Below are 24671 nucleotides of genomic sequence, written 5' to 3' on the forward strand. Positions count from 1 at the left end.
CTGATGGCTCAGAGCCTGGAGCCTGTTTCCGATTCTGTGTCTCCCTCTCTCTCTGCCCCTCGCCCGTTCATGCTCTGTCTCTCTCTGTCCCAAAAATAAATAAATGTTGGAAAAAAAAAAAGAAAGAAAGAAAATGCATGATGTTTCTAATGCCTTAAATCATAAAAATATTTATCTAAAATGTTATATAATTTGATTTTAATTTTTATTCTTGGTCAAAAAGTAGAGAAAGGAAGAGTTTTTTTTTTTATTTTATTTAATGTAATCAATTGATAGCCCTGTTGTGCCCTATGGTGACAGATTATGCTTAAGGTAAAATTCACATTAACAATTTATTTTTTAAACATTACTTTGTATTTCCTAAATGCCAGGCACATGCCAGACTTTGGGGATAAAAAGATAAATAAGTCACTAGCTCTCTTTCAAAGAATTCTCAACCAGTGGGGAACCCAACATAAAAATTGTAATATGAAAGAAATTACATAAGATGCTTAGGAACATGATGGTAGGGCAGTAACTGCCCAGGAGACAGTCAGAGGGAGCTTCAGAGATGAGGTGGCATTTAAGTTGGTCCAAAAACATACACAAAAAAGTGTCTGGCTGTTCCAAAAGTGGGAATAGGTATCTTAGGCAGAGTGCATGGATTGATGACAGGGCAAGCAAATTGGATATAGAAATAGAGGAGCGATAGAGGATAGGAGAGAGCAGAGGTGAGCCTTTAAACATCTGCTGGAGCCGTTGTCTACAATTTGATCTTCATCTTTGTAGATTTGGAAATCCAAACTTCGGTTCAACAGTGACTGTGTGTCAGGCTCCAATGCCAGGTACCCTGGGAGAGGAGAGACATCAGTGAGTGAGCTATACTTCTCAATCTCAAGGCTCTTCTACTCTTTATTACTGAATATGTCTCTGTTTTTTTTTTCTCTCTCTCCCCTTAAAATAAATTGTGATTTCATTTCTGCAAGGAAAAAGCAGCATAACCTCCCATTGAATTGCTGAGAAAATTTTAGGCAGGTAAAGTTTAAGCAGCTTGCCTTTCTTTACCCAGTAAGTAGGTTTGCACAAATTCTGGCATCCTGGTTAGCCTAAGGTGGTCCTGAGGTGCAGATACCAGGCAGGGTGTTTTTCAAATGACCCAAGTTATTTAATTTAATTATTTATCCTTCTCTAGTTTTAATCACATTCCATTTGGACCCCTAGAGTGGCTTTATATGCCCTTCAAAAATGCCAAATAAATATGCTGTTTAAAGAGGAATCAATTACCCCGAGAGGGTACAAGTTCATAAATCTACATTTATATGATGATTTCTCAATTATTCGTATCTTTTTTAACTTTTAAAGTTTTTAATCATCAATTTAGTATATGAATATAATCTCCTTATAAACAATAAGATAGTACAGAAAAAACTAAAATCCCATTTGACAATTCCATCCTACTACCTCCCCCAGAGATCCATCAGGTTTGTTTTTGAGAACTGTGTGGACACTTTCCTGAATTCTTTTTTGATTTGAGAGAGAGAGCGTGTGCAGGAGAGAAGGGCAGAATGAGAGAGAGAGAGAGAGAGAAGAAAGAAAGAGAGAGAGAAAATCTCAAGCAGGCTTCACAGTCAGCACAGAACTGAACATGGGGCTGATCCCACGACCCTAGGATCATGACCTGAGTCGGACACTCAACTGACTGAGCTACCCAGGCTCACCCTGGGTACCCTGACACTTTCCTGAATTCTAATCTACCAAGTAAATGTAGAGAAATCATAAGCCTCACATTCAAATAGCTTAGTTATTAAACCTGCCCATGGGTGTGCCTGGGAACACTAATGCTTATTTGTCCCTCTGTAATACTCTTAGTTTGTTTACAGTCTCCTGGGACTACAGACAACAGAAAGTTGATTCCTGTTATTCCCTAGCTCTCAGCACAAAAGAATCCACTTAGCTTTTGCTTATGACTGCTGCCTCAAAACTAGGTTACTCATTAGTAAATACCAGTTTACTTCCTTGAAAATGTAAAATCCTTAGGAATAGAGTACTGGCATTCAAAATGTACATAAACACTGTCTATATTACTAGCTGGTAAAAAGAAAATAACTATAAAAAATAATTATAAGTAAAATAAGTTTTAAATCAAAATCTGGAAGAAAATTTATGTTTGAATTAGTTTCATCTAGCGGTGGAGATTATATATATGTATGTGTGTGTGTGTGTGTGTGTGTGTGTGTGTGTGTGTGTGTGTATGGCACTCTATTACTTTGTGTTTACTATTATGCATATTTCCTAGACTTCATAGAGCTCTGGAACACTGCCTTTGCTAAAATATTAGCCTGGTTTTGTTAAAATAATAACCTGGTTTTGAATTCCTCACCTATGTTTATGTTCAAACACCCACTGTTTTGGAATTTTTCACATTTCTGTTGAAGTTTACCATTCTCATCATTTTGACATACTATTTATCAACCAAATTAAAAAATTTTTATGTTTATTTTTGGAGGAGAGAGACAGGGCATGAGTGGGGGAGAGGCAGAGAGAGAGAGGGAGACACAGAATCCTAAATGGGCTCAAGGCTCTGAGCTGTCAGCAGAGCCCGACGTGGGGCTCGAACTCACAAACCCCAAGATCATGACCTGAGCCAAAGTCGGATGCTTAACTGACTGAGCCACCCAGGCACCCCTCAACCAAATTTTTAAAAAATACTTTGACTACTTGAAAATAAGACCCACATTCTTGCCCCCTAAAAAGTCCAAGGAGTTAGAGTGAACTGAAGAAAATAGGTTATAAACTGATGTTATGATTCTTTCTAAGAAAAATATGATTCAGCACTTTGTTTGCAGTAGTAAAACTTTGAACATAGGCCAAAAATTGCTTAGGCTCTTTCTACTGCAATATAGTAGGTATATTTGACTATCCAACTATACTGCATATTTGTATTTTGAATTCTGAATCTCTGGATAGTCTCACAGTTAAAAGACATCAATCTTTTTGTAAAGCACTGTGAAATTTTGCTCTATCTTGAAATTAATGGGGAAAAGTGGATCTACAGAGTCTCTAGAGAAAAATGCTATCTCTCTACAACATACTATTTGGATTTAACTTTAGCGATGGTGGGAAATAGTGGGCTTTTTAATATTATGGATCTTATTACAATCTTATGAATAAGTAAACAAAACAATAATAACTCTTAAAAACTTTTAGCCTTCTCTATTTATGTATATCCTTCTGTTTTCTTTATGTACACTTACAAATGCATTCTTACAGAAATATACATATATTATTCAAAAATATTCATATATATGATATATAGAGATATAAAATATATATCATATATATACAAAGTTATATATAGATATAAAATTTGTAGTTAACACAAAAGAAAGCAGTAATGGAGGAATAGAGAAAAAGACATAAGACATGTAGAAAATAAATAGCAAATGACAAACTTATACCATAACTTATCAGTAGCTATATCAAATGTAAATGGAATAAACTCTCTAATCAAAAGGCAGATGTCAGCAGAATTAATTTTTTTAACTAATCTAACTATGCTTTCTATAAGAGACACACTTTTTTTTAATTTTTAAATTTTATTCATTCAAAAAAATTTTTAACATTTATTTATTTTTGAGAGACAGTGCGAGACAGAGCATGAGCAGGGGTGGTGCAAAGGGGGGTGGGGGGGTGGGACACAGAATCCAACACAGGCTCCAGGCTCTGAGCTATCAGCACAGAGCCCAACACGGGGCTTGAACCCACGGACTGTGAGATCATGACCTGAGCCGAAGTCAAACACTTAACCCAGGTGCCCCTAAATTTTATTTAAATCCAAGTTAGTTAACATGTAGTGTAATAATGATTTCAGGAGTAGAATTTAGTGATTTATCACTTACATACAACACCAGTGCTCATCCCAACAAGTGCCCTCCTTAATGCACATCACCCATTTAGACCATCCTTGGACACAACACCCCTCCAGCAACCCTGTTTGTTCTCTGTATTTAAGAGTCTCACATGGTTTGCATCCATCTCTCTTTTTATCTTATTTTTCCCTCCATTCTCCTATGTTCATCTGTTTTGTTTCTTAAATTCCACATGAGTGAAATCATATGATATTTATCTTTCTCTGACTGACTTATTTTCCTTAGCAAAATACACTCTAGTTCCATCCATGTTGTTGCAAATGGCAAGATTTCATTCTTTTTCATCACCAAGTAATATTCCATTGTGTATATATACATATACATATATATATACACCACATATTCTTTATCCACTCATCAGTCAATGGACATTTGGGCTCTTTCCATAATTTGGCTATTGTTGATAGTGTTGCTATAAACATTAGGGTGCATGTACCCCTTCAAATAAGAATTTTTATATCCTTCAGATAAATACCTAGTAGTGCAATTGTTGGGCCGTAGGGTAGTTCTATTTTTAATTTTTTGAGGAACGTCCATACTGTTTTCCAGAGTGGCTGCACCATTTTGCATTCCCACTAGTAGTGCAAAAGGGTGCCCCTTTCACTATGTCCTTGCCAACATCTGTTATTTCCTGAGTTGTTAATTTTAGCCATTCTGACAGGTGTGATGTGGTATCTCATTGAGAGACATGCTTTAAATTCATAGACACAAATAGGTTGAAAGTAAAAGAATGGGAAAAAATTATGCCATACAAAGAGTAACCAAAAGAGTTTAAATAACCATACTAATATCAGACAAAACAGACTTTAAAACAAAAGTTGTTACTGGAGACAAAGACATTTTATAATGATAAAAGGAGCAATTCATTAGGAAGATGTAACAATTATAAACACATTCGCACCTAACAACAGAACCCCAAAACACGTGAAGAAAAAACTGGCAGAATTGGAGAAATAGACAACTTAATAATAGTTGGAGATTTCAAAGTCTACTTTCAGTAATAGAACAAGGAGACAGAAGATCAGGAAGGAAGCAGAAGACTTAAATAACACTATAAACCTAACACTACAGACCAAACAGACATCTATACAACATCCCCCAATAATAGTAAATAACACATTTTTCTCAAGTGCACATGGAACATTCTCCAAAATAGATTATATGTTAGACCATAAATAAGTCTCTTAATTTTCTTTTACGTTTATTAATTCCCAGGGGCACCTGGGTGGCTCAGTCGGTTAAGCATCCATCTCTTGATTTCGGCTCAGGTAATGATCTCATGGTTTCATGAGTTCAAGCCCCAAGTCAGGCTCTGTTGACAGTACAGATCCTGCTTGGGATTCTCTCTCTCTCTCTCCCTCTCAGTCCCTCCCCCACCTTTCTCTCTCTCAAAATAAATAAATAAACATTTGAAAATAAATATTTCTTGAAGACATCCTCATATGTCTATTCTTACTGTTCTAGTTTAAGGCCTCATCATCTCTGCTGAGCCTTCTCCTAGTCTTCTCTCTTCTCCTCTCGACATCCACCCTCCGTACTTCAGCCAGAAGTATATAATCTGAGGTTGATCTCCATCTAAAAACAAAAGCCAAGCTCTACAAGGTAGCATAAAAACTCCCCCAAGATCTGGTTACTACCTATACCCTTCCTTTATTTTGCAGTGCTCCAGCTGCTTAGAATTCCCACTTCTATCAAATTATTTCCTGCCTCCATGCCTTGGATCCTATTGTGTCCTCAGCCTTGAATGCCTTTTCTAGGTAAATTTTACTTATTATCCAGTTTTTAGCTCAGGAGTTATCTCCGGTTATGCTAATGGTCTTACTCTATGTTCCTCAAACACTCTATGCTTACCTTATTTGAGTACTTTCTATAGTTTAATATATTCATTTAATGGAGTACCTATATGCTCCTCAATTTCTATTGTATCAACAGCAACCATGTCTGCCTATATTAGAAAAACAACAATACATTACATGTGACATATTACTTATTCTGTCCAGAGGTGATACTTGGTATTCATATGAGTTCACAGATTTCCTTGGAATAATTTGCTGCCCTGCAACACAGTGCTTAGAACACCATATTTAATAAAAATTCAACAAGAATGAGCCAAATTTATTAACAATGATGGGACACACATGAAAGAGGATATGACTAGAATTATTTGCTACTAATCTCTATCCTATATAACAACCTAACAAGCCACTTTAGAGATTGAAAACTGAGGTTCAGAAAAGTTAAATGCTTCAGAATCAAGCAGCTGGTAGGGAAGTGTCAAAGCTGAGATTGGAACCAAAGCCTCGATTATGAAGACCATACTAAGTTTTGCCATTGAATTTCTTTGTAAAATTTGAAGCATTAATTTATCTCTTGGTTCTTCTATTTTTTGGCCCATAAAATAATAACTTGCTAGCCTGTATTGAAAACTAGTTACTTAAAGTGCTCTACCCCCAATATAATCATCATTGTATATGGAGAGACATAGGTACATATATAATGAAAATTATATTTTCATTTACCACTCAGAAACTGAAAATCATGTGTATGTGGAAACAGTCTGCTACTGTATTATCTGTGCTATTTCTAAGTTATTAATGCTTATGACACATTAAAAGCTGTACAGGGGCGCCTGGGTGGCGCAGTCGGTTAAGCGTCCGACTTCAGCCAGGTCACGATCTCACGGTCCGTGAGTTCGAGCCCCGCGTCAGGCTCTGGGCTGATGGCTCGGAGCCTGGAGCCTGTTTCCGATTCTGTGTCTCCCTCTCTCTCTGCCCCTCCCCCGTTCATGCTCTGTCTCTGTCTGTCCCATAAATAAATAAAAACGTTGAAAAAAAAAATTAAAAAAAAAAAAGCTGTACAATAATTTGATTTAAATTCCTACGTAGCTAACTTTTGTAGCTGTTGTCTCTATTCTTCACAATAATCCACTAGAACAGAAAGAATGTTCAATACTTCTAATTATTTCCAAAAAATAGAAAAAGGGTGTGTTAGGTGCTTTCTTCCTTTTAAGTTTCCATTTGTTTACTTAGTGTATAATTGAAATTGGGTGAAATATTTTGGTTTCCCTAGTCCCAGAATGAACAGTTAAAAGTGACTTAAAGAAACAAAAAGTATCAAGAATGTAAACTATGTGGGGCGCCTGGGTGGCTTGGTCGGTTAAGCGTCCACTTCGGCTCAGGTCACGATCTCATGGTCCATGAGTTCGAGCCCCGCGTCGGGCTCTCTGCTGACAGCTCAGAGCCTGGAGCCTGTTTCACATTCTGTGTCTCCCTCTCTCTCTGCCCCTCCCCTGTTCATGCTCTGTCTCTCTCTGTCTCAAAAATAAATAAACGTTAAAAAAATAATAATAATAATAAAAATAAATAAATGTTTAAAAAAAAAAAGAATGTAAACTATGTAATGAAACCTTGTCTTGAGAAATAATTTTGAATCATGACAAGGAAGATCACTGCTTTCCAAAGACACTAGATAAGTATGATATAAATCAAAGAACAAGCATTTTACAAAACCTTAGTAAGACAGATTTAGTGTTCAAAGGCATCAACTACTTTATAAACACACTCCTAGAAACTTATTTGTGGGTTTTGCTACTTTTTTTTTTTTAGTTTATTTGCTTTTCATAATGGCAAAAAGATTATGGTAAAATCCAGTTTTTATGTTATTTTAGAATGCTATTGGAGGTATGTGAACAATTATCTTAACTAATTTTTAGTGAATGTGTCTTCCCTCTCCCAGCAGGGTGCAATCTCTTTCAATTTCTCTTTCTTTTTGTTTCTCTGGGCTCTGCATGGAATTTTCCTCTCCTCTTCATCCTGATGGTGTAATACATGATTACATATTTGTTGTCTTGTTTTCCTCTGGGGAGTGTGGGTACTTCCATTTCCTCTCCTTTTTCATTTTTCTCTCATTATGGCCTCCAACAAGATCCTCTCCGGAGTTCCTCTGATCTCTGTACTAATAGAAAAGTACTGTAATGACTGAAAGGAAGACAAAGAGAAAACAAAATCTCAAAAGCAGCTCGGAGCCCTTAGTTCTAACCATCTCTATGGAAACAATTCCACAGAGATCAATCTGGAAACAATCTGTAGGGATCACTGGAGCAGTGATGAACCAATCCACCAAGACTTACAGGATTCAATTTGCCAATGGGAATAGTAGATAGACTTTTTTTTTTTCTTTTGAGAAAAATAGTAAAATAGGAAGCCAAATAAAAATTAGGTTTGCCTCTAGGGCACCTGTCTGGCTCAGTTGGTGGAGCATGCAACTCTTGATCTCAGGGTGTGAGTTCAAGCCCCACACTGGGTGTAGAGATTACTTAAAAAAAAAAAAATAATAATAATAAAAAGAAAATCTTTTTTAAAATTACATTTGCCCCAAAATTAGTGTCCTTTTTTTAAAATGCTTATTTTTTATCTTTCAGAGAGAGAGCGCAAGCGAGAGAGGGGCAGAGAGAGGGGGGGACAGAGGGTACAAAGTAGACTCCACACTGACAGCCCCCTGATGCGGGGCTTGAGCTCACACACCGTGAGATCATGACCTGAAATCGGATGCTCAACCAACTGAGCCATTCAGGTGCCCCTAGTGTACTTTTTTTTTTTTTAATTCAAAGTTTCCTACTTGCTGTAATAAAAAAGCAAAAGGAATACATGTACTAATTTCAAGTCCTTCCTAAGAATTTACACTGGCAAACAACAAAGTGCCCAATATACAGGAATTGTGGCCAAAACACAAAGAAAACATTGCAGTTCAGTGGTGAAAAGCCATTAGAATGATTTAAGGATTGTGGCCCAGAACCATACAAATTATGTGGAAAGAATGCCAAACTCAATCAGGCACTAAATGTATTATTTGAATTCAGGCAAGAGGTAAAAGGGATTACAGCATTCCATCTGCCAAATCAAGTTTTTTTTTTTGTTTTTTTTTTTAATTTTTTTTTTCAACGTTTATTTATTTTTGGGACAGAGAGAGACAGAGCATGAACGGGGGAGGGGCAGAGAGAGAGGGAGACACAGAATCGGAAGCAGGCTCCAGGCTCTGAGCCATCAGCCCAGAGCCTGACGCAAGGCTCAAACTCAGGGACCGCGAGATCGTGACCTGGCTGAAGTCGGACGCTTAACCGACTGCGCCACCCAGGCGCCCCCACCTGCCAAATCAAGTTGAAAGACTGAAAAGGTAAAGTAGTGATGTAACTAGAACCCAGGAAGAACTCCATCTGAAGTGTGGGAGCTTAGAGTCTTACTAACATAGCAATTTTTTTTTTGAGGAGAGGGGCTGAAGGTGTCAGTGACACCAGTACATCAAGTTTCAGGCCTCTTCAAACATCTCTAGCCAGGAGCATAATGGTGGCTCAGTTGGTTAAGCGACAAACTTCAGCTCAGGTCACGGATCTCACGGTTCAGGAGCCTGGCACCAGGCTTGGAGCCTGGCACCTGCTTCAAATTCTGTGTGTGTCTCTCTCTGCCCCTCTTCTCTCTCTCTCTCTCTCTCTCTCTCTCTCAATAAATAAATAAATAAATAAATAAATAAATAAAACATTAAAAAAAAAAAGTCTCCAGCCAATGAACTGTCTCCTGAGATGGTAATGTTTGTTAAGTAACTTCAATTTGCCTAAAATGATGCTTGTTCCCTTAATGCATAGGGTTAGGTTATTTGCAACCCCAGGAAGGTCTAGAATGCTTTAAGACCCTAGCCCCTACAGTAAAACCATTTTGATTCAAATCCTAGCTTCCATTACTACGTGTATGACCTTGAGCAACTTTTTGTACTTCCTCTTTTTTTTTAATTTTTTAATTTTTTTTAAAGATTTTTTTTTTTTTTACATTCATTCTTGAGAGACAGAGAGACAGATCATGAGTGGGGAAGGGGCAGAGAGAGAGGGAGACAGAATCTGAAACAGGCTCCAGGATCCAAGCTTTCAGCACAGAGCCCAACACGGGGCTCAAACCCACGAACTGTAAGATCATGACCTGAGCCAAAGTTGGACACCCAACTGACTCAGCCACCCAGGCGCCCCCCTCTTTTTTTTTTTAATGTTTATTTATTTTGAGAGAGAGAGGGAGAGAGAGAGAGAGCACAAGCAGGGGAGGGACAGAGAGAGAGGGGGAGAGAATCCCAAGCAGGCTTTGTGCTGTCAGTACAGAGTCCAACTTGGGGCTCAAACCCATGAACCATGAAATTATGATCTGAGCAGAAGTCAAGAATCAGACACTTAACCCACTGAGCCACCCAGGTGCCCCAACTTTTGTACTTCTAAACTCACACATCTGATCTGTAAAATGGGGACAATAATTATCCTTTAGATTGTAAGGAGTCAGTGAATTAAGCACAGCACTAGCTCAAGCAAGCTCTTAATAAATATGAATCATAATGTTATGTTATCCAGGTTTTGTTTTTCTGTGTCTTGTAATAATGACCACACTGTCCCATCCCCCTTTCTCCAAGAGGTACTTTGAAGGAGTGGGCTCAAGAAAATTAGGGCATTATGACCTAGCCAATTCTTACTGTCCTACATTTGTCTTAAGCAGGTTTGAGGCTGAATTAAACCATAAATGGACATTTCCATTATATGCAGGTAACTGGTCTCTGGCCTACACCTTACACATTGCAGATCTCATGGGGTAAAAAATTATTCAAGCTTCTCCACTGCTAACACCCCTTATACCCCTTCAAGGTCTTCCCAACTTCTATAGTAGAACGTACAAAGTCTTTGACTGGATATTAAAGGTCTGCAACCTAGTATTGTTGGGGTTTTAGGGTGATGGTGGGGTTCAGAGCTGACAGCCAAGAAAGAATTCTTGAAGACATCTTTGGTGCAAAAAGGTGATTTTATTAAAGCACAGGACAAGATCCGTGGGCAGAGAAAGAGATGCACTGGGGTTGTGCAGAGTGACTGCTTATATACTGTGGAGTTGGGGGAGCTGAAGTCAAAAGAAAGTTTCTTAAAGGGATTTCCATATACTAAAGAGGATTTACAGATTACTGGAAGCCTAGGTGTTGCCAAACTAAGGTTGTTTTTTTTACCTCTAGCAAAGCATTATCATTAAGATAGTAGGGAGTTCCCGGAGATTATGCTATTGATGAGATATCTGTTAACTGATGGAAACTATCAGTTTAACCATTTGATTTCTGTCCTTTCCTTTGTTTTTGGGCAGCCAGGGGTACCTGAGGAATATCACACATATCCCACCTGAGGGTGGGGGGGATTGTGCTAGTTTGTGCTTAGCCCTCAGCTTGCCTTAGTATCCCTCATCAGCATTGTCCACATTTCCAACTACAGGAACATCCCTGTGTTCAAATTCATTTCTTTCCCTCTCTTGCACTTCATGTACAGTTCCTATGTTTGCACTTGCACTGATCTCTTTACCAGGACTGGCCTGCACCCATTCAACAGAAATTTGGCTTGAAATTTTTTTAATTAAAAAAAAAAAGTCCCTAAGGACTTTGGTGGCGTAGGACAGCACAACCAAAAAATACTAGGTAGGTGTCACTTGCACTGCAATTTTCAAGAACGCAAAGCCCTGTTTATAAAACAACCCTAAATTGTCAGTCCTCAGCACCTGATCCATGCCCCAGGTTATAAAGTGGGAGAGATGAAACTAACAAACAAAAAATAACAAATAGACTCCTCCAAAGGGAGAACAAACTGGTGGTTGCCAGAGGGGATGTGGGTGAGGGGATGAGTGAAATAGATAAAGGGGATTAAAAGGTACAGTGCTTCCTGGTAAGCACTGAGTAGTATGTATATACATAATTACCAAATCATTGTTGTATACCTGAAACTAATATAACACTGCATATTAATTATACGTCAATATAGGCAAGTGGAGAGATGAACTTTCTCGTGGGACTAGTGGGGGGGAGGGGGTTTATCAAGAAGCCCCTCAGGGAGGAGGCCCGCCTGTGGGTAGGGGGCTGGGCCCGGTGCCCTAGCGCCACTACAGGGAAGGAGGAGCCCCAGATTAGAGGCGGAATGGGGGCCTGGTACCCACTACGGTGTCTTCGCAGCGGGGAAACAATATTTTTACCGCATAACGCAAACCTGACAAGAAAATCCCTCTCCGCATTTGGCCTCCGTATCACGTGGCATCCTTTCCCTGCAGGTGACGAGGGTGGGGGGAGGGGTTAGGGTGGGGACTCTATCGAATTTGTTTTTGGTGGGGACAGAGTACTGGAAAACTTTTCCAAACTGCGACACCATGGTTCCTTCAACACACACTGGCTGCAACTGCCACTTCACACCCTCCCCGAATGGGCAGAAAGGTGAGCTCTGAGCATTTACAGTTTTACAGTAACCCGCGCGTCTAACTAGACTTCCTCTCCCACTCTCCCTACCTCCTCCTCAAACAAATTGGTCGGCCCACCAGCGCGCATGCGCACTTCTTGCCTCCAGCGCCAAGGCGGGAGCGACTCCCAGGTCTCGCGAGAGCGGGTAGCTGGTCTTCGTTGCTCTCGCCCCACCCCCTCCTTCTCGCTCGCTCTCTCCCATCCCCCCAAGCCAGTCGCTCTGCTGCGCAGCTCCCTTAGCGGTTGCCACCGCCTGAGACGGTTGGAAGAACCGTTGTGGTGAGCGCTACACGAGGCGAGCGACTTCTTCCTCTTCACGACCGACCCCTCGAGCGCCAGAGTCGGCGTTACTGTCGCCCGACAGGGTATCTGAAGTAAAAGGGGGTAGGTTGGGCTGGTGGTTTCGAGAGCGGAGTCGGGAGAAGGACGAAAGAGAGACTGAGGGGGGGGGTGGGGGGGGAAGTGTGGAGGTCGCTGCTCGGAGGCGGTCACACTGCGCCTCCCAGGCGATCTCCCACTTCAAGGAGGGCGGCCTGCGGTGGGGGAGAACTTGCTCGGGTGAAATTCAGTGGACGAAACTGAGGCCCGAAGTGGGGGTCATCCAGCATTTCCCCTCTTTCCCTGCTGGTTTGGCCTCCGCCATTTTGGGTACGGTGGCGCGGCCACTTCGGCTTCCCGCCCTTCCCCCTCTTTCTACTTTTTTGCCCCTAAGCTTCCTAAAACTGATTTAGAAGGCCGGGGGGAGGTCACAGCGCCCCCGGAAGGGGAGCGAAGCGAGCAGGGAAAGGTTGGGCACTTGGTGGGGCGGGGGGGGAGGGTCTGGGCTGTCGGGCGCGCTCCCGATGGAAATGGCGCCGGATGGGCCTGGCCTCCCACCGCGGCCTCCCTACCTCCGCAGTCTCGGCTGGGCTACCCTGGGCTGGCGGGACTGCGAGTGACTTCTGACGCAGATTCCCAAGATGAGAGAGGCTGGAGCTGGGGGAGGAAAGCCAATGGCGACGAAGGCGCTCAACTCCCAAATCCAGGACAAAGGAGGCAGACGGCCTCCTTTGTAATTCCGCCGCCCGGTGGCGAAGGTTTTTAAGCCAGGCTTGGCTGCCGGACGGAGAGATGGGGGGGCGGGGGGGAAGGGGCGTACTCTCCTTAGCTCTCCGGTCTCTAGGGCAGCTAGATAAACGAAAAGTCTCCGGGGAGGAATAAAGGACGCTTAGCCGGCCCTTATATTCCAGATTTGGAACTTCGAAAAGAGTACGTACTGATTCTCCAGAGGGTTTTATTCTTCTCACATTTCTCTTAAACGTAAAGACTTTGTGGGTGATTGTTTTTGTAAGAAGAAAAGCGGGTGACTTCCAATAGGAATGTGAAATGGGCAACTTAATCTAAGTTCGGGTCCAGTGAACTCTGATAACAGCCTTTTGAACTTTTGGGCAGGGGTGGGTGGTTTAGCAGTGGGTTTTGTGTAGTTTGGCACTACACTGAGTAATAATGTAAGTAGGAGTTTTACCTTTGGGAAGCAGTTAAAACAGTGATGGCATAAATTTGTGTAGGAATTTAATTACTTTCAATATTAAGTCTCCAAGAGTTGTATGTTGTGCAGAGAGGCTGTAGAAGTAAAATACATCAAAATACAGTTAGCATTTATTCTCTTTTGGCAGCTAAGCATGTTTTTTATTTAGTATAGGACAGTGGTGATATTTTGGCCAAGAAAAAAAGCCTACTCAACAACAAAAAAACAAACCGAAAGCCCAGTCACGTGGTGGTGTGATGGGGGGGCGGGGGTTCCTTAGAACTGTACAGAGAAGCTAGGTCCGTAATTTTCACTGAGTACCTAAAAAAGTGAGTCAGGGCCTGAGAATTTTATAAAGAGTTCCCGATCATGAATATGCGTCCTTAGAAGAACTCTTATTACCTACTTTTTTCAGCTTTAAAAACAAAAAACCTTCCTACTGTTGAAGATGGTCTGATTTTAGTAGCCTTTGAAAAAGCCTAGAGTTTTCTGTAAAGTAGTACATGATATAATGGCTTTCCTAATTGGATTACCCTAGAAACCTTTTTTTGTGTCCTTTCACCTGCATAATCTGGAAATCCATCTGATTACTAATTACCTTTATATTTTTAATAACCATGTTCTTTTTTTCTTTTTTTGATGTTCTTATTTTGGTATACAAGTGGCTGAGCTGCAATAGGTGATGGTAAATTTTGTTTTAAAAAAGAACTCCTTTATAATTTTAGGGACTTAACATCTCCTTTAGGTATTAGTGGTGTGTCTACCTTTTCTACTGATAATTAAGGAGCAAACACATTGGCAAGGGGAAATGATGTAAGATGTTCAGTTTAATTATCACTTTATTGCCAAAATTTGAAGTTCATTCTCATTTTTTAAGACCAGTGAGCTACCATTTATAAAGTTATTTATTGTTACATCAAACCCTAACTTCATTATATTTCAGAAGATAGTATATGCCTCTGTGTAATAAAGGAATTTTATATTTCATTTAACCTCTTAGATGCTTAGCAACTTGGAGATAGAATTCACATACCATAAACTTCACCTATTTAAAATCATATGGACTTTTGTGACTGGCTTCTTTCACTTAATATCATGTTTAGGAAATTAAAGTCTCACTCAAAAGTGACTTCAGTTTTACTAGTTCAGCTGCTGGTATTTTTAATTGGTGCTAACACTTGGAAGTCTTAAAGCAGAATTGGGATTAGTCGTGAAACTCTTGCAAAGAAAGGTCGAGATGGATTGTCCTGAATAATTGGTAGACTCTAGGTAGTGTCTGAGACCGCTTTATTAACGTATTAGAGCAGATTGTCTTTTTGTATGCTTTCAGAGTTTGTCTTGGTTTTGTAAGTAGAATCTAGACTCAAATTTTGAGTTTTGAAGGAATAATCAAGTGTGGCTTTTAAAATTGTGTAGTCTTCATACATGTAGAGTGGAGGAGAGTCATCCTGTGAAATAGTTTGTCTTCTGAATCTGGTTAACTTTTTCTCCACTTAAAATTGTGTTTATTATTGTGTTTTTTACAGGCTTAATATTTTGTTTTGTATAGGTCTTTTTAGTATAGACTGATCCAAAAATCAAAACTAGTGTGCTTGCTTGTGTTTCTTAGAAAGGGCTAAAGTTTATAGTGAAGATAAGTCAGTTACCATCTTTTTGTTTGTTCCCAAAACAAAGTATCTTTACTTTGAAGAAAGAAACGTGCTAAATAATAAAAAGCGTCACACCAAGGTCTTTTTACAACACATTAAATTGATTTTGCAAACTACTTACATGTTTCAGAAGTAACATTTGATGTTACATCCTTTAATTTTTCTTTTTTCTATTGAGTCCTCTTTTATAGGAATTTTTTTAAGTTGATGCCATTTTTTAAAGTCTTCTGGGTTTTTTTTTAAGAAAATGGTAGAGATCTTCAAAATGTACCTTTTTCTCAAACTGATTCAGGGTCTACTTTTTTCAGGACTACTCTGCTTTTTATCTAATAGGTGCTATAGAAAACATTTCCAAAAAGCCCTCCTTTTTCCTCTGCCTTGGACATAATCCTTCCTTAGGAAGCTTGAAAGCTTAAGCCTATGTTGACTATGGAAAAGACTTTATCTGTATTTCAAGACTCAGGATAGTTTTCTGTCCTTTAATTAAGGTTTCTTTATTTTGTTTGTGGTATAATTCAGTAGTTATACAGGGCCCTTTAAAACCCAGTGACTACCATTGAAGGATTAACCATGCTACGGACCAAGCATTATAAACGAGTCTTAAAAGTAACAGTCTGGTGAAGTATAAGCACCTGTGCTATCTGTATTTTACAGTTGAACAGAGAGGTTAAGAAGTTTGCTTACATCAGCCATTGAGTGGCAGAATAGGGATTCAAAACCAGGGTTTTTTTTAATGACTTTTTGTTTGTTTTCTTAAAAATTCACATCAAGTATTCATGTGCGTAAAAATCAGTTGTAACGTCTGATAAAAAATTCAAAATCTTCCCACTTTCGTGTCTGTGTCTAGAGTGCCTCCCAGGATTTTTAAAACCACAAAACAAGTCTCAAAGTTGTTATTTACATGCAGAGGTATTTAATAACCACATTTGGAAAATTTGTCCGTTAGCTTTTTTTTTAATGTACCAATTCTAGCAAAAAAAAATAATTTACTTTTTGCAGATGCTACTTCTCACAGTTGCACTGATAATTAGATGGTGTGAAATTAAATATTAGTGAACACTGTTATGGAATACCTTCAAGCGTAAAGGAATCAAGTGAACAAATTGTTTTGTTTACAGGGGAGGAGGTGGTGAGGGAAAGGTTTGAAATACTCAGGTGAGTAGGATTCCTACAGCTGCTTAGTGAAATTTGTAGCGTCTGGTAAGTTTCTGCAGCTGAAGGACTTCTGCATTAGCCTCTTTAAAATGTACTGGAATTCTAAAAGGATGGTTGTCTCTTGGGAAGGGAGCTGGGTGTGGATGGGTTCTTTTTGGAAGGCTAGGAGGGCTTCTTACTGTACCCTAAAAAAAATGTGAATGTGTTGCCTTTTAAAATTTGTGTTTAAAAGTAAAGCAGTGAGTAAACTCATCTTTAATATACTCCAAACAGGTAGCTTCAAAAAACAGACACTGTTGGAAGGCCTTTTGAGGCCTTTTACCCCGATTTTAAAACTTACTCTAAGTCATTTTAAAACTTGCTTTTGAGAAGTGTTTAGATTTAAAGTAGAGATAGGAATTTTTTCCCCTCCTTCAAAAGCAATTTGTTCAGATTTAAAGTGCATCTAAAAAGTTACGACTTTTGTAATGCCATTTTTCTAATATTGAAGGAAGTACTCATTGAACTTTTGACTTAGGCTCTTGCTGTAAGTGGACACTGGTGGTATGTGCAGCTTTTGAGTAATTAAGTTTTAAAGAATTTGCATAATGATTCAAATGAATAATAAAACCTGAAAAGTGAATGAAATTTGGAGAAATGAGGAAAAGGCTAGAGTTGACAATAAGGTGACAGGAAATGGAATTTGAAGACTAATCTGAAATTGTGTAAGTTTTCTTAAGATTGGGCATTATAAAATATTTGGGCCTTAGAAATTCAGTATTTTGTGGGTGGTGGGACAGGTTTCACTCACTTTTCCCTTTTTGCCAACCCCAAAATGGGAAGGTGTTGTTTTGCCTTTGCATTGTCAACAAGCCATATGTTACATTTCCTGTTGTACACCACTGAGTGGTGTTTCTTCAGTGCCTGTAGCAAGAGTATATTTTGATTGACTGCTTTATGTGCTTGTTTATTTTTTATAGCGTTTAAATCAAACGTTATTGAGATGGATTGGGTTATGAAACATAATGGTCCAAATGACGCTAGTGATGGGACAGTACGACTTCGTGGACTGCCATTTGGTTGCAGCAAAGAGGAAATAGTTCAGTTCTTTCAAGGTACCTCTAGTATTAGTCAAAGTTTAGTAGTATTTTAATTATATATTTTTATTATATTACTCAGTTTTTAATTTGTAAAACCCATTTGTTTTGGGGTCTTTTTGAGTATAGTATCTTGGTTAATGTATTATGTTATGAAATATGCTCCAGTTAATATTCAGTACAGAATGTGTAGAATATGTAAAACCTAACTAATGTGCAGTAAACTTAATTGAGAGTAATTATGTGTGATGAACCATGAATTATATGGAGCATAAATTTGATTTGGCTTTTTAAATGTAATATAGGTGAGCTTTTAGTGTATGTAATTTAAAAAAGACACTGGTTGCAAAAAAAATATGTAATCCAGTAATATTTGAAAAAAATCTTCCGCTTGTATTATGGGGTGATGGGAAACTTAAGCTTTTTTGTTTTGTTTGTTTTGTTTTGTTTAGACTTGTTTTAAATATTTGATTCAGATGGGAATGTTTCAGCCTTTAACACTGTTCCCCTTGATGGGGTTATTTGTCCTTGGGTTAAAGGGTTGGAAATCGTGCCAAATGGGATAACATTGACGATGGACTACCAGGGGAGAAGCACAGGGGAGGCCTTCGTGCAGTTTGCTTCAAAGGAGATAGCAGAAAATGCTCTGGGGAAACACAAGGAAAGAATAGGGCACAGGTGGGGATGGAGAGTTTGGGATGGTGTTAAATTTTTATTTTTGGGGGTTGTGGGTCACTATTGCTTAAATGGGGGGGTTACAATAACATTTTTCTGGGGTAGTTTAAAAGAATTGATAATTATCTAAATTTAACTTGGAAACTACAGATTTGGGTGGGGAATTAATGCTAATAGTTTGCTTAAATTAAAATTAGATTGTTTCCATTTCTCTATAGGATGTTGATAAATGCTTTTTTATAATCAGCTATTTTCTCTAAACACCTATGATGTACTAAAGGAAACAAGCTAAAATTATTATGAATTGTTTTCAAATGACTAATTTATTTATGTAAAACTTAAATATTAATTATTTAAGTTTGTAGGTGTAAAAAATGTTAATTTATGGTGTATTTAGGCAATTTAAATTGGGTTATGTATCTAGATGTAGAAAAACTTACTGCATTTTTGCCCAGTATCTTATTTATTCTAATACATTTACGCTATAACTTGTACCTTAAACCATTTTTAAATAGGTATATTGAGATCTTCAGAAGTAGCAGGAGTGAAATCAAAGGATTTTATGATCCACCAAGAAGATTGCTGGGCCAGCGACCGGGACCATATGATAGACCGATAGGAGGAAGAGGGGGTTATTATGGAGCTGGGCGTGGAAGTATGTATGACAGAATGCGACGAGGAGGTGATGGATATGATGGTGGTATGTGTATCTAACGAACAAAGGTTCTGTTGTCATTTTCTTAATGTTCCTGACACTTTGTCAAGAAATATAGAAATGGCAGTAATTTCAGTACCTACTAGGTTTTAAAAACCTGTTCATGAAAATATGAATTCCCATGGCCAGCTGTGGGACTTGATTGATGCACATATTGGCACCTACATAATACAGAAATTAAAATGAAGATTTTGGCATATTTTGACGTTTTCTGTTTAACGTCAGAATGAAAGTTAATTTGATGTCTAAATGTATCCTTTTGAGATTTTTTTATTTCCACCAAGCGTTAACTGCTTTTTTTCACATGCACTGAGTTGGGAGTTGCAAACTTGTAATAAGATAACCAGACTGCTTGTCACAGAATGTTTCTATAAACGGGATTTATAAAATTTATCTCTTGAAAGTGTATTCATGTATTTCTCATTAAATTACACAGGTTATGGAGGTTTTGATGACTATGGTGGCTATAATAATTATGGCTATGGAAATGATGGCTTCGATGACAGAATGAGAGATGGAAGAGGTAAATATTAAAGACATTCATTTTTAGGTGCATATTAGTATTTTACTACCATTTGTGGTTTAATATAGGTTAAGTGACTTGTATAAAAATAGTCATATTTCAGTGCATCCGTACATGGGGCTTTTATACAGATATATACTTACAGTATTTGATATTCAGAATGATTCTTTATTTGATGTTTAGAACAACTGTGTTAAGATTTCTTGGGTGGCAAAGAAAAAGGTATAAATAGGAAAAGTTATGTGTAGAGAAGAAGTGTTGTCAAAAGGCTTTACATGTATCAGCCACTTATAATCTTTGGAAATAATATATTAGGTATGGGAGGACACGGCTATGGTGGAGCTGGTGATGCAAGTTCGGGATTTCATGGTGGTCATTTTGTACATATGAGAGGATTACCTTTTCGTGCAACTGAAAATGACATTGCTAATGTGAGTAATTTTAGTAATTAATAGTTTTATTCTGGTATCCAATTTTGAAGCATTCTTAAATGGACTCATGTTTTTTATAGTTTTAATGTCAGAATTCCTTTAATACTATATATAAATATGTGTGTATATATATATATATATATCTCCTTTGAATATTTTTTTGCCCATTGTATATTGATTTACTTAGAAAGTCCAGTTAAGAATTCAGTGAAGAGATGCTTAGGTGGCTCAGTTAAGCGTCTGACTCTTGATTTTGGCCCAGGTCATGATCTCAGGGTTTCAGGGGTTCGAGCCCTGCATCGGGCTCTGTGCTGACCATGCAGAGTCTGCTTAGGATTCTCCCTCTCTGCTCCTCCTCCCCTCATGCTCTCTTTCAAATAAGTAAACTTTTTTTAAAAATTTAGTGAAAAGTGATCAGCATAGAGTAGAGATGACTGGAATATTATTGCCCTTGTGTCAAGTTTTGGAAGTGGAAATACGTTAACAAGTCAAAGTTCAGTTTGACTTTCTAGCTATATTGTGATTAGAAACAGCTGTGAAAATAATGGGCATAGATGCTATTGCTGATTTGAAATTGGTTGATTTCAAATTGGTTAGAGAATCTGCAAACTTCAGCCCAGGTGCATCTAGTCACATCCATTCTTACCTCCTGAGTAGTTGCCGTAGAGATCCTGGGGGCCTTACAAAGCCAAGACTACTATCTAGTTCTAAAATGAATTTAGGGGGCGCCTGGGTGGCGCAGTCGGTTAAGCGTCCGACTTCAGCCAGGTCACGATCTCGCGGTCCGTGAGTTCGAGCCCCGCGTCAGGCTCTGGGCTGATGGCTCGGAGTGTGGAGCCTGTTTCCGATTCTGTGTCTCCCTCTCTCTCTGCCCCTCCCCCGTTCATGCTCTGTCTCTCTCTGTCCCAAAAATAAATAAACGTTGAAAAAAAATTTTTTTTAAATAAATAAATAAAATGAATTTAGCTGTAGATCTTACTGGGAACTGATGGCCTAAGTACCTTTTTAGGATTGCTTCAACCTAGTTAACTTGTGATTAGAACTAAGTAATATGTTTTGGGAGCTGTCCACATATAGTTGGTATAGGTTTATCAAATTCCATTGGTCTAAATCCTAACACCTAAATTCTCTGCACATGTTTCTAGGTGTCAGGTGACCTATTTATCCTTTAGCAATTTCAAAATACTTGGGAGGACAGAGGACTTAACTCCTCTCCCTCTTAGTGGTAGGATATGACACGTTTTCTAAGTAGGCTCCAAACTGGGTGGAGCTCAACACAAGGCTTGAACTCATGACCGTGAGATCAAGACCTGAGCCAAGATCCAGAGTTGGACACTTAACCAACTGAGCCACCAAGGCACTCTTATTAGCTTAAAATTTTTAATGTTTATTTTTGAGAGCACGGGAGAGGGGCAGAGAGAGAGGGAGACACAGAATCAGAAGCAGGCTCCAGGCTCTGAGCTGTCAGCAGAGCACAATGTGGGGGCTCAAATTCACAAGCAGTGAGATCATGACCTGAGGTGAAGTCAGACACTTAACCAACTGAGCCACCAGGCGCCCATTATTAGCTTATTTTAAAGAGAATTTCTTTGCATTTTCCCCTAAGTGTATAGTTTTATATTATTCCCAGAACTGTTGTAGTTGATCTGTTAGCCTTGCAATACAGGGCAGTAGAGAGGTTTGTTTTAATGTATAAGGGTATGTGGTAATTTACTTCTGATAATCTAAATAGAAAAATTAATAACAAATGTTTTGTTTAGTTCTTCTCACCACTAAATCCAATACGAGTGCATATTGATATTGGAGCTGATGGCAGAGCAACAGGAGAAGCAGATGTAGAATTTGTGACACATGAAGATGCCGTAGCTGCCATGTCTAAAGATAAGAATAACATGCGTAAGTGGTATCTTTGGCTTGCTAACTCATTTCTCAGGTGTGAATTTCTAAAATAACTCTCATTTGTAATTCCTCATATGTAAGATGTTACAGGATTTGTAGATACAATTCTTGGCAGTTATTGGGACCTGAAACCATATGGCCTCTAATAAGTTTAGACTTTTTAAAGGCTTTTTACGGGCCTTTTTAATGAAAAGGTAATTCAGGCTTAGTACTTGACAGGTTGTTACAGCTTAAGTTATTAATGAGGGAAAATAGGTATGTTACTTGCATTTGCCTGAGTTCCCATGCCATTTGCAAATCACCACTTAACCCATATGTCAACTAACTCGGGGAAGTTATTTCTGCATGTTATCAAATCCATTTTAAATATTAAATTTTACCCTGACTAGTGATTCCTAAATCTGACTATACACAGATCATTTTGTAGTCAGTAGAAAATAGGTTTTTGTGGACATTACTTTCATGATTCTAATTCGGTTCTTGAGACGTGGAATATACATTTTTTTGAGAAAGCGAGCACGTGTAAGGGAAGGGCAGAGGGAAGGAATATCCCAAGCAGGCTCCATGCCCAGCACACACAGCCTGATGTAGGGCTTGGTCTCATGGATCTCATGACCATGAGATAATGACCTGAGTCGAAGTCAAGAGTGGGATGGATGCTTAATCAACTGAGCCAGCCACCCAGGTGTCCCTGGGGACATGGAATATTTTTTAAAAAGTACACTAGCTGGTTCTGTAATAATGAATCAGCCCTTTTTATAGATGAGGAAGCAGAGTCCTCGTCCAGTTTTTGCTTGTTCAGGGTTGTACAATTTGAACAAACTTGGTAAGTTAGGTTTGTAGCCCATCTGGCATTCATTTTATCACTCCACTAGGAAGTCTGTAAATAGGAAGTCTATAAACATGCTTTCAGGTTAATATTAGCTAGTCATTATTTTTATGCTTTTATTGATAAATTTGATCCATCATTGCTTTCATCCCTATTAATCTTTTCTTTTTTCTTAAAGAACATCGGTACATTGAACTCTTCTTGAATTCTACTCCTGGAGGCGGTTCTGGAATGGGAGGTTCTGGAATGGGAGGCTATGGCAGAGATGGAATGGGTATGTAAAGTTTTTTAAATAAGCAGAGTTACACATTTTACAGTCAATCTCAAACTTTTTTTTTTCTTTTTAAGATAATCAGGGAGGTTATGGATCTGTTGGAAGAATGGGAATGGGTAACAATTACAGTGGAGGATATGGTACTCCTGATGGCTTGGGTGGTTATGGTAAGTGTCTTTGGTTACTGTGGTTTGATCTGTTAGTCCCCATGTGTGGACATTTTTAAGCTCATGTTATCTTTAACGTAGTATGCACTGATATTTCCTGCTAAACAATTCTTGTGTTTTTTGTTTTTTTTTCAAAGGCCGTGGCGGTGGAGGCAGTGGAGGTTACTATGGGCAAGGTGGCATGAGTGGAGGTGGATGGCGTGGGATGTATTAAAGTATAACCACCAACATCAAAGTCCTGACAACAGTGTCTGGTCTACTAGACTTTCTTACAGATTTAATTTCTTTTGTATTTTAAGAACTTTATAATGACTGAAGGAATGTGTTTTCAAAATATTATTTGGTAAAGCAACAGATTGTGATGGGAAAATCTGTTTTCTGTAGGTTTTATTTGTTGCATACTTTGACTTAAAAATAAATTTTTATATTCAAACCACTGATGTTGATACTTTTTATATACTAGTTACTCCTAAGGATGTGCTGCTTTCATAAGATTTGGGTTGATGTATTTTACTATTAGCTCTACAAGTAGTATAGTGTAATTTTAGAGGACAATGGTTCACCTTTGCATAAACCACAAGTCTTTAATAAGCAGACATCTGGAATAGAGCTTGGAAAATAGTGTAACTTTTTTCTTTTAATTTCTCCTGGACAATACTGTAAATATATAAAACCTAAAGATGAGTGTAGGTGGCTTCAGGAGTATAAATTCCACTAATTTCTATATTAGTCATTCTTTTTCAAATGTCATTTATCAAGCATAGCTCTGAAATGAAGATCTAAAAGGTGTATCTGGATTTCTGAATATTCCTAATTGTGTTACCTGGGGATGAGAGTGTTGGAAGTTTAAATTCTAGCCCTAGAGTTTAGAATAAGATTCACTCAGCACTTGACTGAAGTACCAAAAATGTTTCCCAAAAAATGATAGTTGTAAGTTATCTCTAAATGTTAGACTAGGTTAAGGTTCTCAGTGACATGAGAATTCAGTACAAAAAGTATTTACTGTGGAGTATAATTCTCACAGCTGTTATTTTCAGTTTTCCTGCCCAATAGTTAAAGTATATGGTTTTTTAGTAACTGTATAAATGATTAAACAAATGTAAGAGACAAGTCCATGTGATAGTCCCATTAAAATGAGAGTCCTGGAAGTTGGATTTTGCATTTGATATCTGTTTGGAGTTTTAGAGCCATTGTGTTTAAAAATACTATATGTAGCAAGGAAAAGGTGCTTTTTACTTTTAATCCCTTTGATCAATATGGCTTTTTTCCAAATTGGCTAATGGATCAAAATGAAACCTGTCAATGTGAATTCAGTTATTGACCTTGTTACTTGTTTTTGCTAGAAATGTTATTAATGTAATAAATATCAACATGGGAGATAATGGTGTGGTCTGTCCTAGAATGCTTTGTGTCGGTTACTGATTGTAAATCATATTGGTAAAAGGTGCCGTATCTACGTGAACACTGGACAAAGGGACTCCTAAGGAGTGATTTCTGCTGTTAGAGAAGGAAGCTGTGTTAGCTTAAATGGAGTAGTGACTTGTTTAATGCTTGTACTCCTCCCTTAATTATCCATTTAA

General features: G+C 38.4%; 1 protein-coding gene and 1 long non-coding RNA gene across 6 annotated transcripts; one reads left to right on the top strand and one right to left on the bottom strand.

Annotated features, from left to right (window-relative positions):
• Nucleotides 1–313: 313 nt before the first annotated feature.
• Nucleotides 314–13305, bottom strand: LOC147575964 (uncharacterized). 2 transcript variants are annotated; one of them, XR_015241626.1, is made up of 4 exons: nt 13082–13305; nt 7611–7862; nt 5365–5483; nt 314–829 (listed from the first exon to the last, which is right to left on the bottom strand). It is a non-coding gene; the product is annotated as an uncharacterized LOC147575964 (long non-coding RNA). The 2 variants fall into 2 exon arrangements; XR_015241625.1 differs by lacking the exon at nt 5365–5483 and having other exon boundaries at nt 13082–13290.
• Nucleotides 12364–24473, top strand: HNRNPH3 (heterogeneous nuclear ribonucleoprotein H3). Of its 4 annotated transcripts, none has more exons than XM_086679851.1 (10): nt 12364–12575; nt 17462–17596; nt 18118–18256; nt 18769–18953; nt 19405–19491; nt 19807–19922; nt 21683–21818; nt 22829–22924; nt 22999–23091; nt 23229–24473. In XM_086679851.1, exons 2-10 carry the CDS (start codon nt 17485–17487, stop codon nt 23303–23305), a joined length of 1041 nt encoding a protein of 346 aa, XP_086535977.1. In that variant the 5' UTR covers nt 12364–12575; nt 17462–17484; the 3' UTR covers nt 23306–24473. The 4 variants fall into 4 exon arrangements, with proteins under 4 accessions (XP_086535977.1, XP_086535980.1, XP_086535978.1 ...); XM_086679854.1 differs by having other exon boundaries at nt 18769–18908; XM_086679852.1 differs by having other exon boundaries at nt 12364–12556.
• The last annotated feature ends 198 nt before the right edge of the window (nt 24474–24671 follow it).

Source organism: Puma concolor, chromosome D2, assembly GCF_028749965.1.
Source record: "Puma concolor isolate L17-30 chromosome D2, mPumCon1.1.hap2, whole genome shotgun sequence".
In the NCBI taxonomy this organism is placed as follows: domain Eukaryota; kingdom Metazoa; phylum Chordata; class Mammalia; order Carnivora; family Felidae; genus Puma; species Puma concolor.